We start from the raw sequence: 17,108 nt of genomic DNA, 5'->3' as shown, positions 1-17,108 counted from the left end.
AGCGGTTGCTATTACGATGACTTGGAGTCTCTTCCCCCTCCATCTATATATTTCTCCATATCTGTTCTTTTCCCCCTTTGCACCCTATGTCCTTCTTCTTGCGATTTGGATGACCACCTTGCGGTACGGTCATTAATTAACACCGGCACTCAGTTTGCGTGGATGGGTGAGTGGAAACAAACTTGAGTCACTCTTTTTTTTTTCCTTCCCTGCGTCACGCTTCTCTTTTCTTTTTTCCTCTCTCTCGCCCACGTTTGTCACCTCTCTTTTCCCTTGTTTTTTCCTTTCCACATTCTTGTACTCCTAGGTGGTCAACTATGACCTTGACAGGCCTAAGCATGTCGAGAGAGGGAACAAAGCCTGTCGCTGGGCGAGCAAACATTAATATCCATAATACTGCTACGGATGATCACGGGGACGACGGCCCTTCCGTTGGTGTCACTGCTACAGTTCTCCGTCCCTCGAGGCGCGCGTTACATCGCCGGGCTGTGAAGCGATATAACGACAAACAGAAGAAGGAGGAAAGCAAACGTTTAGCGGAGGAGCGAGATCAGAAACTCCTTGATGTCGTCGGAAAGGTTGGTGATCGCACCTGTGGTGAAAGTGCCAGTAACGTTATCTCTTCCGTCAGCGTTGTTGATAAACCCCGGCGGCCAGGGGGTGGCGGTGACCGAGAGGCAGGTAAACATGTTTTAATGGGCAAGTGGGAGTTTGACTTTTTCTTCCGGACATTGCCCTCCGAACTGCTTCGCACATGCAAGGACTCTTCCGATGTGGGAAATTCTCCATCTCAGCACCAACTCCAGGAAGTCACGCCGGTTCCGAATCCATCGTCATCGGGGTTATATGCGGAAGAGGAGCAATCCCTCGTTGTGATCTCAGAAGGCGATCGGGAACGTCCGTTTAGAGGATCGATGCCGTTAAAAGCCAGTGCGCAAAGCGGGGCACTCCGCGGAAGTTTTGTTAGACGCGTTGAGGGTGTTCCACCTCTTCCCATGCCGTTGCCACTGGCCAGTGGGACTGATCTTGACCAGCCACCGTGGAACTATCTTGTCCCAGACCCAATGTATAACGTGCATCAGTACGTACCGGGGTTTGGACGTGATGAGGGCGCGGCGAAGCGCTCGTTACTTTCGTGCGCTGTGAGAGAATGGCGAGGTGGAGAGGATAGAGTTCTCGTACTCTCTACTGGTGAGGCACTGCGTAGTGTTTTCAGAGCGTCGTATTCTGATGATCGGACGCTTGTGCTGCAGGTGCGGCGTGTTGGTCCAACTTTGTTGGTTGATTCACACGGCGAAGAAGTGATGCGGTCAGGGGTGCGGGATATGCGTATGAAGTCACTACTCGGGAAGGCGCTCTACCGTATTTTGGGCGGGGCCATCACCAAACAACATATGGAAGGCGTTAGCGCTTCAAACCCCAGTGGCCAGGGTGTTGTGGCGCTGCCAATGCACCGAATCGGTTCCGCCAACCTCACCAAGCGTGTTCACGAGCTGAGTCGGTACTCACATATATTGCATTGGGAAATCGGTGCAATGGATGCGTTAGTCGGTGTTGACACACCTGTTGTGATTGACGGAAGAGATAACACGGAGCATGTGCTGAGCCTGAGGGACACATCCATTCCAACGACCCCGGAAGAGTCGCAGCACGAAGCACTTAACACTTGGTTTGAGGCAACCCTCGCCAACGTTCCACATGTTGGTGTATACGTTCACCATGATGGCATTGTTCAAGGATATGAGGTTAGGAAAGCACAGGAGATGCTCGGACTGGTTGAGCGCCGGATGGCCGCTACAGCTATGAACTTTACAACAACCGTCTTGCAGTGGTTGATGACTCAGTGCAAGAAGGACGGTGCGACATACGCCGTGATTCAAAACTACGAAACCGGGGCGCTGGAGGTTTACGAATGTTTCACGGACGACCACTTGGAGCGTTTCTTGCCGGAGGACGGCACCGTCTCGGATGACGAGGTCAGAGATAGCGGCAGCGCCGCCACCAAAAAGCAAGCGGAGGAGGAAAGTCGACAACGCGAGGAGAATGAGCGGTTGAATTGGGGGTTGGCCACAATGTGTTTCCGTATGGGAATGCATCTCAAGGATTCCGTGGATAAGGCCCCAGACGCATTGTCCCTTCTTCTCCGGAGTTTTGCCGTGTACTTTATGCAACGGAGGAGGGTGGAGGAAGCTTGTCCCCACATCTGCGACATCCTAAAGGTGCTTCCAGATCTTGTGGGTCTTGTCATCCGCAATAAGAAGGCCGCTCTCGAGGGAGAAGGCGGCATCATACAACTACCCGAAATATGCCGTGAGGTTTTTATCACGTGTGGTCGCTTTGGAATTCGTTTGCAAGAGTCTGTGGTCGATGAGTCTCTGCCTCTTCCCACGCGTCGTTCCCTTCTGCAATGTCTTCTGCCGTGTAGCGCGGCGCTTTGTGTGTGTGTGGTATGTGCTATTGAACAGTTTTGCGTAGAGCGAGCCACATACTTGCGGTTGAAGGCGGGGTGCGGCAAAAGCAGCGACGTGCATATTCACAGCCTCGTTGCGAAGGACCTTCTGCAGGTGGTTGTAGAGGGTTTGTTACGGTTGGAGAATATGAAAGTGGCAGTGGCAAGTGGAATGGAACTCGTGCATTGCGTACCTGCGTGCGATGTGGTGAAGGAGCACGCGCTAATTGACACGAAAACAGACATTATTGATATTACACCGCTCGTGAAGACTCTGTGGGAGCTCTACGCAGATGTTGTTCTTTTGGCTATGAGCGACCCAACGCCTTTCACAGCAAACGTTCTCGTTGAACTCAGCCGTCGCATCAAGACACGTGAGGAACTACGCAGTGAGGTTGCCGATATACGTGGTGCTATCGGCACCTCCGCTGTTGGTGAGTCTGTGTTGACGTGGCTGTCCTCTATCACTTATGACATAGTTTCACTTTCGTACACGGCCTTGAGGTTTATCACGAAGGTGGGTGTGCAATCAAAACGACTTCTGGCGAAAACTTCACAGGTTTATTATCATGTCGGGCACCATTACCTACTCACCGATCGTTATACCAAGGCACTGGATTCGCTGCACCGCGCGCAGTCGCTGTTCAAGGTAGCGGAAGATGCAGTAGTGGATTCGTCCCTCGGTGAGTGCTGTACTTCTTCCACAGCCGTAACGCTCAAGGATGTACGGTACTCCCTGGGTGAGACGTTCCTTCGCATGGCTAACTTAAAGTTGCGTCTTACATCACCGACTGTGACCAACACACTACAGCAGCCTCTAGCCATGGGTGACACCCGACCACTCTCACCCGAAGAGGACTCCTTCTACCGACAGGCAGTTGACCACTTCACACACTGCGAGGCCAGAGAGAAACTCGCGTTTGCTCTTCGTATGTATGCGTGTCGGCAGATTTCGCACATTATCTCCAGCGGCCATCAGGGTGATGGACCCAAAGGGCGGAATATCTGTTCGATGCTTCGGCGGGCTTCGGAGTTGACGGGATGCGGTGCACTGCTCCAGTGGGAAGTCTTGCGGTTGTTCAGCTGCACGGCACCACACGGGGCGCTGCAGCGCTGGTCGGAGGAGCTGCACCATCAATGGGGTGATTCCGCTGTTTCAATGGGAGCCGGTGTGCCGAAGGAATTGAGCGGAACCGTCCACCCACTGGAGTTCCAGCTGCAGATGGCTCTTGTGGCAGTGGGTTTGTCTGATACGAAAGGTGTGAGGGAACACAGGTCGCTTGGTTTCGCGCGGAGCTGGGCAGTTTACCTCACCGTTGCCCTTAAAGGTGTACAGGCTGCGTACGACCCTACAAATGAAGCGCTTCTGAATTCGTTAACCCCGTGGAAGGTCGGGTGTGCACACGAATGGGTGTACCGCAATTCATTGTCAATATCCCTTCGGGGTGCAGTCGCGGTTGCCCGGATGCTCGTGGGTAACAAAGCAATAGGGGCGAAGTCCTTGTGCTCGTTGCTTGGTGATATGTTGAATAAACTTGATGAAAAGAGAAATGCGAAGGCCGTGGCAGCATGTAATGGGAATTGCTACAGTCTCCAAGCAATCCCCGCACTTATTCAGGCGTTGGAAAGTGTCACCGGCTGGTAGAAACATATTTGCAATCAGTGTCGGTTGCACACGTCGCGTGATATCCACAAGTGGGGAATATGATATGGTTTTCCCGTTCCCACCCCTGCTCGCTGCCTAGTTGATGCTCCGGCACTGAAGTCACAACACCGTGGCAATTATGGTCGTAAACACTGTTTGTTTAATTATTGTACACTACTCGCTATTTTACGAAAGGAAGGGGTGTACCCTTGGTGAAATTGCTGAGTGTGTGCATGAGGGCAACCAAAATGTGGCAGAGTGCAAATGACGAGAGTTACTTGGGGAGGAAAGGGGAGGCGACAAGGCGAAGTGTGAATGGCATGTTTTATTTTGTTCTTGGAATAAGTATCTCATTTCGTCGTGATAAATAAATAGATATGCATATATGTGTACGTATACATATATTTGTGTTCTTGAAGTCTAGTTCTTTCCTCTTTAGCGGTTAAGCGTTACTTGCTACGAAGACTCGGAGTGCATTTTTGGGATAGTCATTGTGATGATATAACGATCTTCTGTCACCACAGCAGGAAAAAAGAATGTCAAAATATGGTGAAGCGTTAAGAGAGAAAAGAAAGGCTCACATCTTTATACGAACAGTGCGCGTGGGATTAAAGGGTATCGTGAAGTAGAATGGAGATATTTCTGGGGGTTAGCTTCACATGAAGTCATCAAAAAGAATGGGAGTAGTGACAAGTTTTCAGTACGGGATTCTCATATGCTGATGCAGGCAGAGTGGAGTGTGTACAATTTTTAACGTTTTGGGAGATAAATACACGGTGTTGTGTAATATATATACATATATATACTCAAAGAAATTCGTCTAACGTGCAACTATAGTATCCAATATGCCCGTAACGTTACTTTCCTTGTGTGTTGTGTTGTGTGGATGTTACGGCGCCTTCTTATATTGTTCATAGTGCAACCCACCTTCTCTTCTTTCCATTTTGTTCTCCTTGCAGAAACGTCGCATACAGCAAACCAGCTCTCTGACTCTACCGGGTGTTGAGTGAGCGGGCGGGTGGGAGTGGCAAAACGTAGGCAAAACCAAAAACATCGAGCCAACATAGCACTGACGGGTAACGATGCGGCGTGTTAGGGATGGTCTCTTTCTGAGCCATCCTTCCTCTGCTTTGCAATGTAGTGTTGCGGTGGTGTCAACGGGAGAATTTGACCATCCACCATTCCAGTTCCGTCAACGTCACACCTTCAACACCACCCCGTTGCATGATGCCAACCGATTCGGTGGACGAACCGCCTACCTGCGTGAAATTGGCCCAGTTAATATAAAAAAACAGGGCCGACGCTTCAAAAAGGACCCACGCACCGTGCAGTTCAATGTGGATGTGTGGTGCGCCCAGCAAACGCTCCGCAAGCGCTGGAAGCAACGAGATTGGGAAGTGATTGAGATCCCCTTTCGCCTTGTGCCACGCGAGCAACAGCGGGTAATACCGGAACTTTATACGGATATTCCACAAATGACGGATCCTGCACGTAACGACTTTAGTAACATTCGCAACAAGGTTTATGACAGAGAAGAATTGCAAGGGGTGCTTTTCCCCGCAGCGGGTACCATGTTGTATCCGCCGTTGCAGCGCGTGGACAAACAGGCGATGACGTTAGATAAGTACCTGTAGGTAGTGGAGCGGCATTGTGTTTTGTGGAATTGTTGCGTGGGAATTAAATATATACTCTTGCATAATCGCAAACATATATATTTATACATAATATATGACTTCCCTAGTGCTTATGGCCCCTGTTGTTGTTGTGTGTGTGTGTGTGTGTGTGCGAGGGGAGGGACACCGCTTTGTTGTCCTCTTTTTGTTTTTGTTGCTGCCCTTTTATCTACCTCCCTTTTTCCTCTCTCTCTCTTGTTGCTCACCCACCCAAACCGTTACAAAAAGGATCATAGAACGCAATAGTAAGCTGTAGGTTTTTTGTTCTTTTTTAAATTCCTTTTTTTTGTTTTGTGTGCTTGCTTCCGACAGGCTTCTAGCTGAGGTGAAACCGCACCAAAAAGGGGGTAAAGAAGGTTAGTGAACTCGTTTTTCCCTATTATTTTATATTTTCTTTTTCTCACTGTTTCCCCCTCGTAACTAAACTGTCATAAGAAGAGGAGGAGAAAAAAAAAATTCAACCGCGAGAGGTGAGAGCTAGGGAAGCCTGAGGAAGAAAAGCGTGCCGTTAAGCGAAGAGGAGAGGAACAGGAAGGTGGAGGACATATTTTTTCGTTTGCGCCCGCGCGGAGGAGCTGAAGAAAATAGAATATCATAAATTCTATAATTCCTTACAGGAGAGTACGAGAGGCGCCTAACAGAGGTTTGTATCTTGTTTCGTAAACGACCAACGGAAATTGAGGAGCGGAGAAAAGACGGCAACATCAAAAGTTAAGTAAATGGAGGGGTCTCATAGCAGCAACATGGAGCGCCTGGAATACCTCTACCTGAACCTAGTCGGCCAGGTGGTGCAGGTACGACTGGTGGATGACATGTGCGTTGAGGGTCTATTTGTGGCCTGCACAGATGTCGACGCGGAAACGGATGCAGGCATTATGATTTGTTGCACCCGAAACCTTGCATCCGCCAAACGGTCGCCGCTTTCTCCATCGTGTGTTAACTTCACCGATGACCTGTTCATTCCTTATCAGAGCATAGTGATGATTGAGGTCCAGAATGCAAAGATTCGCACCGAGACGCCTGGTCGTCCCGACACCGGCCGCGCTGACTTCAGTGCCACCAAGTTTGATTGGGCTGATGACGGTGTTAGTGAGCTGTTGGAGAGTGAACCTCATCAGACTGGTACTTGGAATCAGTTCGAGGCAAATGAGAAGTCCTTTGGCGTAAAGACAACATACAAGGAAGAGTTCTACACAACCCGTTTGGACCACAGTAAAATAACAGAGGAACAGCGGGCACAGGCAGATCGTCTCGCACGCGAAATCGAAAGTTCATCCACACGAGGTATCGCTCACAGGATGGAACGGGAAGAGTGCCTTCACGACGATGAAGGTCTCGATGAGGGGCAGCTCTACTCGGATGTCCACCGACCACAGGAAAAAAAGCCTCCGTACGTGCCACCGAGCACTGGCGGGAGGAAACTTGTCAATGAACCCCCACCCGTCCCCGCCGCCGCCGCTCCCGCTACGGCTCCCACCACGGCTCCTGCCGCTGCTCCCGCTCCCGCTGCGGCTCCTCCTGCCGCTGCGCCTGCTGCCGCCGCTCCTCCACCACCACCAGCTGCCACAAGTATGGCAGATGATGGCTCGATGCGACACAAGCGGATGAACGAAGATCCGCATCATATGCAGTATGACGCTAACCAGACGGCAGCTGGGTTCAACCCCGCGGCGGCTCCCTATACACCAATGAAACCCGGAGCTGCCGTCCCTGTTGTGGACTTCCTAGCAAGCTTAGCTGATGCCATTTCGAACAACGATATGTGCTACGACTGTGAGCCACATTGGCCGGGTATGTGCAACCTTTTCTATGACCAGGATGACTCGTCCTACTCGCAGCAAAACTATGAGGCTGCTGCCATGCCACCTAGCCATAGCATGAACATGCACATGTACGTGAACTCCCAACCCAACATACCCAATGCGCACAGAGGATACCAGGGCCCCCTTGGCCGCGTTCCTCATAACCAATCGATGCCTATGCACCATATGCAAGGACAGGGGTTCCATCATGAGATGCATCACCACCAGGCCTTCCACGGCATGGGTAACTACTCGTCACAACACCACAACCCGCCTATTCAAGAATATGCTCCACACAAGGGGCAACAGGGCGTTGTTTCGCGACCTGGAATGCGGCAGGGGAAAGGCGGAGGGGCCTCTCGTGTAGAGCCACAACAACCCGTCAGTGCCAATACCGCATCTTCACCTCCACCAGTGCCCACAGTTGATAGCGCACCAAATGAGGTGAAACCTCCCGCGAAGCTGCAGCGTGGTCGCGGCATGGCAGCCTTTACAAAAGGTGATATGGATGGTGACTCCGGTGCTACAACCAACGCAACTGGCGGGCCGAAGAAACGAGTTGGGAAATAGACGTGGGTGTAAATACCGCGAAGAATAGAAGAGAAGGTACGTTGAGATGGAAGGATGAGTATAAAATGTTATTTGATGGCGCAAACGGGAGGGCCACGAGAGTTGGGAGAAATTGAACGAAGGAGAAAAAAATATATATATATAATAATATAATGTAAATCCTCGCGCTATGCTCCAGCCTCATGTGTGGTGATGATGCCGTTTTCCGTACGTATTTCCGTGTGTAGATGTGTATGCACGTAGCGGTCAGTGGTTGCAGCCATGGATGTTTTACTTTTTTAACCGCATTCCTTTTCCATTCTTCTCTCTCTCTTTTTTTTTTTTAGGGGGGGGGGGAGGGGCCTTCGTTTTCTCTGCTAACTTTAAGATCGTGAATAAATGTTATCATAGGTAATGGAGGGGCGGCAAGAAGAGACAGAGAAGATAGAAAAAAAAAGAAAGAGAAAGGGGAGCAGGTAAAAAGACAAAGGGAAGTTAAGAAAGAGGAAATGGGACACGTGCACACACAACGAGAGAGAGAGAGAGACGCGGGTAAACACATATATATTTATATATTTATATATTTATATATGTGTATATGCATGTGTGTATGGAAGAGGTAACGTGTCAAAAAGGGTAAATATAGAAGCGATTATAATTGGAGTTGGTAATGCAACGGAAACAACAAAAAAAAAGATAAAAAGGGGGGAGGTAATAAAGCTGTGTGTGTAAATGATACATGGGAATTTTAATAAATAAAATAGTGAGAAAGAAAAAAAAAGAAGGGGAAGGAAGGGAAGGGAAGGAGAGGAGAAAAGAGGAGAAGCGGCAGAATCAATGAAATGAAATGAAATGGGGTTAGGGTTAGGATTAGGATTAGGAAGGAAGGAAGGAAGGGGAAGAGAGAAAATGAGGTCACATGAAAGTTATTTCCTTCGAAGCGCCAGCGGGAACGCGTTTCGAGGTGCGTGAACGAGTTGGTGGGAAACTTCATTGGAAGAGGTTTGTTATAATTATGATTATGGCGTTGTTGTTTTGTTTTGGTTTTGTATTGAGTGACGGGAACGAGAGGAGTCAAAATGACAGGCAAAGGTGGGCGTGCCCGTTCCTGCTCTCTGTCTGTTTGGTTTATTCTCGCTTGTGGGATCTGCAGGTTATTAGCGACTCTTTTTTAGGGCGTGCAAAGTACCTCATTTCTTTTATTTTATTTTATTTTTTTTCTTCCTTTCCTCGGCCTTTTTGTGACAATGCGCTTCGGCTAGTGGTTTTGTTGAAATAACTTTTTCTATGTTTCTGGTGGGAAGCGAAGAAGAATGTCGGCGGCGACGGAGATGATTTTTTAAAAAATTTACTGTTGTTCTTATATTTAAATTAATAAATGAAAAGAAAGAATATATATATATATATATATATAAATGTTTTCCACATTTTTCTTTCTTTTTCTTCTCCCCTCCGTTGGTCAAGTTTTTACCTTTCTCTTCACTTGGTTTCTTTCTTTCTTTTCTTTTCTTTTTTCTTCATTTACTTCACTTCCTTCAAGAGGGGAGTGTGTTTGTGTGAGTAAGTGACGGAAGTGGTGAAATATGTGAAGGAAAACGAACGGTGACGAGAGACGTTGATGCAAAAAAAAAAAGAAAAAGCAAGCTAAAAACAAAACAAAGGGAAAGGAACTGAGCATCAGAAAGAAAATAAAAGGAAAACAAACTTTTCTTTTTCTTTTTCTTTTTTTGCTTCGCCCCCCCCCCTTTCATCCCATGATTTAATTTTTTTTTTGTTTGTTTCTTTTTTTTTTTTACTTTTAGCAAGTTTGTTTCCCGTGATCTTTCGCACTGATGGTGTGCCTCCTTCTCTCCATTCCCCGCTCTTATCATCTGCCCACTTTCTGGCTTATTTATCTCTTTTCGTGCAATTTGTTTTTCTTTTTTTTCTTTTTTCTTTTTTCTTTTTTCTTTTTTTTGCTTTGCTTTGCTTTATTATTATTATTGTTACTGTTTCGCGCGCGGTGGTGTGATTCCTTTTTCGTCTTTCTTTCTTTCTTTGTTTTGTTTTGTTTTTCCTTTTCATCACCACTTTTCCTTTCTTTTTTCTTTTCGATTTTTTTTTTCTTCCTCTCTCTCTCTCTGTTGTGTGTCGTTAGGGAAAAAAAAACAAAAAAAAAGGAAGAAGAAGAGAACGACAAAAGGAGGCTGTTGAATGAAATATGAGAAAGACAAAATGAATATGTGTGTTTGTTGGCGTATTTGGGAAAAGGAGAGAAAAAATAAGGCATTTCGTATGGTAAAGATGTCACGTGGAAGAAACCACATGAAGTACAAAAAAAAAAATAATAATAATAATAATAAAATAAAAAATGGAGCAAGAAAAAAAAAGAAAAAAAGAGAGAGAGAGAGTTATCTCGAGAGGAATAAGGCGTTTGTTTGTTTGGGAAGGGGTGGAGACGTGTGTGTGTTCGTATCTGCCTGTGAACAGACCACCGGGTTTAAAAAAAAAACAAGATTTGAGGGATGAAAAGGGAATAAATGGCGCAAATGAAGTTTAGTTTTTCTTTTTTAAAACCTCTTAATTTCATTTTTCGTTTGTTTTGTTATATAAGAGGGACGGGGGTACGAAGAAGAAGAAGAAGAAAAAAAAAGAAAAGAAAACAAGTAGAAAAGGGGGTAAAATTTAGGAACGTTGAGTGATGTATGCGTGCGGTCTTCCACAAGAATGTTTTTTTGGAGGGAGAGGGGAGGGAGGGAGGAGGGAAGTATTAAAAAGAACAGCAAAAAAAAAAAAAGAAAGAAAAAAAGAAAAAAATCGAAAGGGACTTGAGATAAAAGAGGGAAAGGGAGGGGGGAAGGGAAAAAAAAAAGGCAAAAATAAGGTGGAAGCAAAACTGCCAAACTGAGTGATCCAATGAAAGGACATTCAGGTGGTTTATATTTATATATATATATATATTAATACCAAATGAAAGCAAAGTCAAAATGAACGGAATTGTGAACGGAGGGGTAAAAAAAAATGGAAGGTTTGGGCGATTATGGAGGTATTTGGTAGTAATGGTGTGAGTGTTGCAACATGCAGTAACGAAAGAGAGTGGATGGAAAAAGAAGTAAAAGAAGTTACTGGAATAACTCACCACATAATGGGGTTCTTCTCTTCTTTTTTTTCTTCTCTGCTTTTATTTTATTTATTGTCCCATGTTGTGTGTTTCTTCTTCTTTTCTTTTCTTTTCCTTTCATTCCTCTTTCCTTCCTTCATTGGTTCCATGATGCGAGCTGTGCTGTGCAGTATTCGTGCGCAAAGAATGGAAGAAAGGAATGAAAAAAAAAAATGAAGCGTTCCCGTGGATTTCTATTCTTCCCTCTTATATGTCTTCTCTTGTTTGTGTGTTTTTGTGGTGGTGAAGGAAGGTTTGAAAGAAAAGAGTAAGGAAAAGTGGTTCCCCTGCTTTATGTTTGAAGCCTTTTCTTGTCCTTTAAATTTTTTTTTATTTCGTTCTTTCCCTTCGTCCTCTGTTCGTCTTTTATTGTTTTCATTTCACTTTTTTGATAGATGGCCGTTCCATATTTTCCCTTCTTTACCCCCCTCCTTTTTTTTAACTTTTTCTTTTGGTTTACTTGTAATCCTTCATAACAATAAAAACTAACGCATAAACAGATAAGTTTTGTTTGGTTATTTTTCTGTGAGTGTCCGCCTACTCTTGTGTTGTTTCTTCCCTATTATTTCTTTTGTCGTTGTTGTTGCCTTGTTTTTGTTTTTGTTTTTACTTTATCATCAGTTGTTTTTTTTTTTGGTGTTGTTGATCCCATGGGAAAAGGGGGAAGGAAATGAGTGACGGAACATATATGGCGAGTGAATGAGTGGAGTAAAGCGTGAGAAGTGAAGGCGGGGGAGGAGGGGAGAGATGAGATGAGATGAGATGAGGTGCGGGAGTTTTCAAAAGCCTTAAAAGAAAAAAAAAAAGAGAACAAATTGAGTGCGAAGGAAACTTCTCTCATTTCTCATGTCTGAGAGCCTCATGGCGAAGGGAAGGCGATACGAGGAGAAATACATAAAAATTCCACACGTAAAACAAACAAAAAACAAAAACAAAGAGCAGGGGAATATATATATATAGAGAGAGAAAGAGAGAAAAAAAAAATAGGAAAGGAGGGGAAGAAAAAGGAGAGGAGTTGGTGCATATGTGTGTGAATGCGCTCGGGTTCGAAAGAGTGAAAGAGAGAATGTTACCCTCCCCCTTTTTTTCCTTTTGCCTTGACACGTTTTACCTTTGTTTAGAGGGCTAATGCGAGAATGAGAGGAAGAAAGAAAAAAAGGGAAGGAAGACTGTAAAACTAGCAAATGTGTCAACAGAGCAATGATTACACCGTTTGTGCTTCCTGTAGTCCCTGCTGCAAGTGCTGAAGTGGGAATGAAGGAGTGGATATAGAGTGAAAAAGAGGAAAAGAGAGGGATCAGTAAAGAGAGGAAGTATATATTAAATAAATAAATATATATATATATATATATATGTAAGGGAGGTGCTGCATGTTGTTAATGACTTTGTTATCTTCCTCTTTACTCTAAACCCGCACGTATTGGTGTATTTATGGACATATGTATATTTCCTCTCCTTCACTAACCTAAACTTGACTTAATACATCCGCTTTGGAAAGGCCCAAAGCATTGCGAATATCGGCCCACTGCGGTTAGTACTATCACTTCACGAAACAATTTTGATACCTGAGCTCTTCTTCACTCTTATGCGCCTCTGTCGTAATGTTAGATATTGAACTACGCGTGTGATGAGATTTGGTTACCCGTGACTACGTGTGTATACGTATCTTTGGCATGCGTATGTTGCTGTCGGATAGTTTTTAAATTTTTGTCCCGTGCTCTTCCTATTTCCTCTCTTTCTTTCTTTTTTCTTTGAAATCTTCCTTTTCTATTTTCAACCAATTTTTTTTTCTTGTTCACGTTCCTTTACTCATCCTCTTTTTCCTTGAATCGTTGCCGCTAACTTCCTTTTTTTCTTACTTTCGAGAGCATACAGTTGACCCACAGGGTTATTGTTGTTATTATTATTATTACCATTTTATAGTTTACGTGTGGGTGTAGATGGAGGGGCTTGGATTAGAAACGCAAATGCGGAAGGGAAACATTAAGTTAATTAACCACGACAAAGAATCAAACCATAGAATGTATACAAAGGCAAATGATAATAATGATGATGATACGTTGGGAGTACTCAGTTACCCTTTACGGCTGCGGAACCCATTTGAGTCTGACGACGAGGATAATGACGGATCACTCACATCTAAACTCGCTTCTGCGGGAGGAGATGATTGGCGTGTTGTGGTGAGGGATGCGGAAGCACTAATTGATAACGATGATGATGATGATGATGATTTTATCCTCCGCGCGTTACCACCTGATAGTGATGGAGATGTCGATGATGACGACTGTCCAACGCCGCCGTATGTGCCGTGCCGCTATCGTTTCGGCGTGGCGGCGCCAGCTTTTGAGCTTGAGTTGTGTTAACATGTGCGGAACTCGAGGAATCGCCGGTTGCGGCTTCCTTTCTCTCTCTCTCTCTTTTTTATTTATTTATTTGTTTTTGCTCCTGAGGCTTGCGGAACATTTATGACTTTCATTCCCTCTTCCTCTTTTACTGAACGTTACTGAGTTTGGGTGCACACAAATGACTATAGTCAGTGATAAAGGAAGGAGGAGGGATGGATAGGGAGGGAATATGGAAAGAGCGCTTGGCGCTTTGAATTTGTTTCCTTGTATTCTTTTTTTTTTTTTTGCTTTGTTGTGAGAGGGAAGGAAAAGCTGGCGTTAGCAATGGACAAGTATTGGTGTTGTGCTGGTGTTCATTTTTTTTTTTTTACAAACATTATCATTGCTTGCGATCATTATTTTTATTATTTTTGTTATCATTATCATTGTTATTATTATTATTATTTTCTTGTGTTAGATAGAACTTACTATCTATCTGAAGGTAATTTGAGAGTGTCGCTGCTGGAATCACCGCACTGGGCGGTTAGCGAACGGGGAAAGAATAAGCGGCAGATATAAAACAAAGAGTAACCTAAGGCTTAAATAAATTAATATATATATATATATATATATATATATATATATTTGCAGACGCAGGCTGTACAAGAAGCAAAGGAGGAACACTTGCCGGCATCTCAGACAGCAGACAGCACCGTAACTCACCCTCCGCGGTGTGAAGCGCTGGAACTGCTTCAGATTCCTCCCGCCCAAGATGATGAATGACAAAATGCTTGGGGGGTTACACTGGCAGGACCGAACTTCACTTTACCGTGCTCCTTCCACAACAATTTGGGCACTGCGTTCCATTGCACTCAATAGTCGAGCTGGCGGCTGCGCGGCTCTTCAACAACTGCTGGTCGTTGCAGAGGAAAAGCGACGTCAGCAACTTGAACCGCAACCCCACCGTTCTGACACCAGTACGGAGGCTTTTTTGCAACGTTTAGTGGAGTGGCCTCTTCCTGTTCTTACACGTTGTTCCTCCATCCTGCACGCCACTCGCGGCATTTTATGCGAGTGGATCAGCGAAGCCGCAAGGACTGTAAAAACAGCTGCTGAAGCGGCTCCCACCATTGCTTACTACCGCCGCCTGTACAACATTTGCATTTGGCAGCGGCGGCATCCGCTTTTTATACTTACCCCAGTGCTCGATTTCTTGGGGTGTTCGTCCACATGTGAAGCCATCGATGATGTGTTGGAGGGATTGTCGCTTCATTTAGTGCCCGCGTTGAGTACCGTACCGCATGTGTTGCGTTGCGATGTGTTGATGACATTCCCTCGGGTGCCTTTCGAACAGCAGCGCCATTTGATGGAGGCGCTTCGCCGGAGCCACCCGACTGCGTCTGATGTTGGGTTGGCGGGAGGCGGAAGCGAAAAGGCCCCTCCACCCGAGTTGTTTATTGGAAAATTTATGCAAGTTGTGCCGCAAAGATTTGGTAAGGGAGATATTAGCGAGGAACAATACACGGAGTTGCGACGTGCGTTTGAATTGCATAAACGGGAAGGCGTTCGGAGGATTCTTGCGCATACTCCATAGTTGTAAACGTTGTCGGAGTTATATATCTTTTTTATTTTTTTGAAAAAAATCTTTGCATCCATTTGAGTATTGTTGTTATTGTTTCCCCCCCTTCCATAAATTACCGACGCCTCGCTATATATTCCAGTAGTTTATGTTATCTATTCTATCAACATCTACTGTACTTTGTTGGTGTGTGGTTCCCAACTGTGCGGCTTCGTTTCTTTTTTCTTTTGATGACAGATTATTATTATTTGTTGACGTAACCATTATTTGTTTTCTTCAGTTTTTGTGAACTGTTGCGTCAATATATTTTTTCATCCAATCTCATCTTAGATTTGTAAATGTTTATATCTATGTATATTGGTATAACGTCTTTATTTCTAATTTCCGAAGTGGGATGGGATTATATTTGCGCCTTCAGATACAGACTGACGTGGTGCCGCTATTATTATTATCATTTTTTTTTTTTGCGGGGAGGGGGAACTTGTTTCTGTTGGACTTATTCGCGTTGAGGTGTTTTCTTCTCTTATTGGCGTTAAATGCGTCTGATGGTTGTGTTGCAGATTCCGAGACGGGTTCCTTTGAAACGCATCGCAGCGCTCCTTTTTTCCCCTTTTATTTGTGTTCATAATTATCCGCATCAGTGCCATACATTTTTTAAATTACTTTATGTCTTTATGTTCCTCTTCGATGATCTGTTGTTTGGTTGTAGGAAATTAGCCAGGCACCGCATCCCGTTTTTCTTTTGTAGAAGCACTTATTTCCAGCTTCGTTACAAAGGCGATATGATAGACCTCACTAAGCAGATGACGAAAATAAAGCGGAAGTCCGCGGCGGTCATGTGGACCAACCTCACGTGCACCGTTTTGAGCTTTCCGGCAATTGTAGTACTTGTCGTTGCTTGGATAACTTCCATGGTGAAAACTGAATGGGGATTTGTGCATGGTTTCATGTGTATTGTGGCCCTATTATTTGTTGTGGCTTCTGCTGCCTTGTCCATTTTGCTGCACTGTAAAAAACCAAGCACTAAAATATTCTTTATACAGCAGCTTATTTCTCTCATTGCATTTGCTCTCACTGCAATTACGCTTGGAATGGGGCATGTCACCCTTTATGTTTGCCGACAGAGTGAAGAAAACGAACCTCCCGATTGCACACTTCAATCCGTTGAAGTTGCGGTAGAAGTGATTGTGTGCTTTTTCATGGCACTTAACTACCTTTTTACGCAGCAGTGCGTTGCATGGTACGCTTGTAAACAAATTGTGGAAGGGGTTCACAGATGTGGGGCGTATGGAGTTCCGCTCGCTGGAAAAGTGTAAGATGCGTCATAGCAGTGCGTTGAAGAGGGGAGAAGAGAGGAGAGGATGTGGGAAGGAGGCGGGGTTATGAATTATTTCTCATTTCGACAGCCAAAACACGCGAGAGGAGGGGGGGGACTGGTAGAAAAAGCGATAGCAAAAAAAAAAAGAGATCATATAAAATCGGGAATGATGGGAAGAGGAAGAGGATGAGGAGGAGGGGAAGGGGGAATGATAATGTGAAGGGAATTGAGTGCAGTATGGTGTGGAACCATATGTTGAAAAGTGGAAAGGAATGAAAACAGTGCGTGTGGCACATCTAGTACTACCAGTTTCTTCGTAGTGCGAAGTTGCATATAAATAATGCAAATATTTATATATACATATATGTATGCACATTTATTTGCTTCCATTTAATATTTGCTTCTTTCCTACCACATGTGCGCACACAGGTGTATATATGTCGAGTGTACGCGTTGGGAATGAATTTGAGCGCTACACATTAGTGCGAGTTTTTAAAGGACAACATCATCCGGTGGTTTTTCCAGTTTGCTATATACATCACGGTGCGGAGCGCGCCACTTGCAACGAGGGGTTTGCTGTGGTGTTGTATCGGTTAAGTGAAGAAGGAAAAGGTAGGGGAAGGCCTGAAA

At 45.2% G+C, this 17,108-nt stretch overlaps 5 protein-coding genes across 5 annotated transcripts, besides 34 other annotated features; all 5 read left to right on the top strand.

Moving 5' to 3' along the window:
• Positions 1-12,443: part of a sequence feature (sequence corresponds to BAC RPCI93-4A8) that runs on past the window's edge.
• Positions 192-288: a sequence feature (GA-rich).
• On the top strand, positions 339-4,094 carry Tb927.8.4560 (hypothetical protein, conserved; the record flags this gene model as incomplete). The annotated part of the gene is made up of 1 exon (XM_842194.1): positions 339-4,094. The coding sequence occupies one exon, from the start codon at positions 339-341 to the stop codon at positions 4,092-4,094; it is 3,756 nt and encodes a 1,251-aa protein (XP_847287.1).
• Positions 4,458-4,498: a microsatellite.
• Tb927.8.4550 (hypothetical protein, conserved) lies at positions 5,177-5,728 on the top strand (the record flags this gene model as incomplete). The annotated part of the gene is made up of 1 exon (XM_842193.1): positions 5,177-5,728. The coding sequence occupies one exon, from the start codon at positions 5,177-5,179 to the stop codon at positions 5,726-5,728; it is 552 nt and encodes a 183-aa protein (XP_847286.1).
• Positions 5,858-5,879: a microsatellite.
• Tb927.8.4540 (hypothetical protein, conserved) lies at positions 6,487-8,139 on the top strand (the record flags this gene model as incomplete). Its single annotated transcript, XM_842192.1, has 1 exon — positions 6,487-8,139. The coding sequence occupies one exon, from the start codon at positions 6,487-6,489 to the stop codon at positions 8,137-8,139; it is 1,653 nt and encodes a 550-aa protein (XP_847285.1).
• Positions 7,208-7,334: a microsatellite.
• Positions 8,265-8,293: a sequence feature (AT_rich).
• Positions 8,550-8,665: a sequence feature (CT-rich).
• Positions 8,672-8,730: a microsatellite.
• Positions 8,900-8,944: a sequence feature (CT-rich).
• Positions 8,974-8,999: a microsatellite.
• Positions 9,316-9,338: a sequence feature (AT_rich).
• Positions 9,510-9,532: a microsatellite.
• Positions 9,547-9,654: a sequence feature (A-rich).
• Positions 9,741-9,822: a sequence feature (T-rich).
• Positions 9,882-9,912: a microsatellite.
• Positions 10,028-10,075: a microsatellite.
• Positions 10,130-10,240: a sequence feature (GA-rich).
• Positions 10,441-10,465: a microsatellite.
• Positions 10,466-10,507: a sequence feature (T-rich).
• Positions 10,727-10,772: a microsatellite.
• Positions 10,882-10,914: a microsatellite.
• Positions 11,034-11,063: a sequence feature (AT_rich).
• Positions 11,308-11,355: a microsatellite.
• Positions 11,563-11,647: a sequence feature (A-rich).
• Positions 11,827-11,870: a sequence feature (A-rich).
• Positions 12,002-12,027: a microsatellite.
• Positions 12,169-12,271: a sequence feature (CT-rich).
• Positions 12,444-17,108: part of a sequence feature (sequence corresponds to BAC RPCI93-29H22) that runs on past the window's edge.
• Positions 12,572-12,614: a microsatellite.
• Positions 12,978-13,120: a sequence feature (GA-rich).
• Positions 13,461-13,488: a microsatellite.
• Positions 13,994-14,047: a microsatellite.
• Positions 14,193-14,226: a microsatellite.
• Positions 14,354-15,175, top strand: Tb927.8.4530 (hypothetical protein, conserved; the record flags this gene model as incomplete). The annotated part of the gene is made up of 1 exon (XM_842191.1): positions 14,354-15,175. The coding sequence occupies one exon, from the start codon at positions 14,354-14,356 to the stop codon at positions 15,173-15,175; it is 822 nt and encodes a 273-aa protein (XP_847284.1).
• On the top strand, positions 15,943-16,476 carry Tb927.8.4520 (hypothetical protein, conserved; the record flags this gene model as incomplete). Its single annotated transcript, XM_842190.1, has 1 exon — positions 15,943-16,476. The coding sequence occupies one exon, from the start codon at positions 15,943-15,945 to the stop codon at positions 16,474-16,476; it is 534 nt and encodes a 177-aa protein (XP_847283.1).
• Positions 16,651-16,686: a sequence feature (CT-rich).

This window comes from Trypanosoma brucei, chromosome 8, assembly GCF_000002445.2.
Source record: "Trypanosoma brucei brucei TREU927 chromosome 8, complete sequence".
NCBI lineage: Eukaryota > Euglenozoa > Kinetoplastea > Trypanosomatida > Trypanosomatidae > Trypanosoma > Trypanosoma brucei.
Note: the sequence above shows the minus strand (reverse complement) of the source record. Positions and strands in the feature narration are given on the sequence as shown.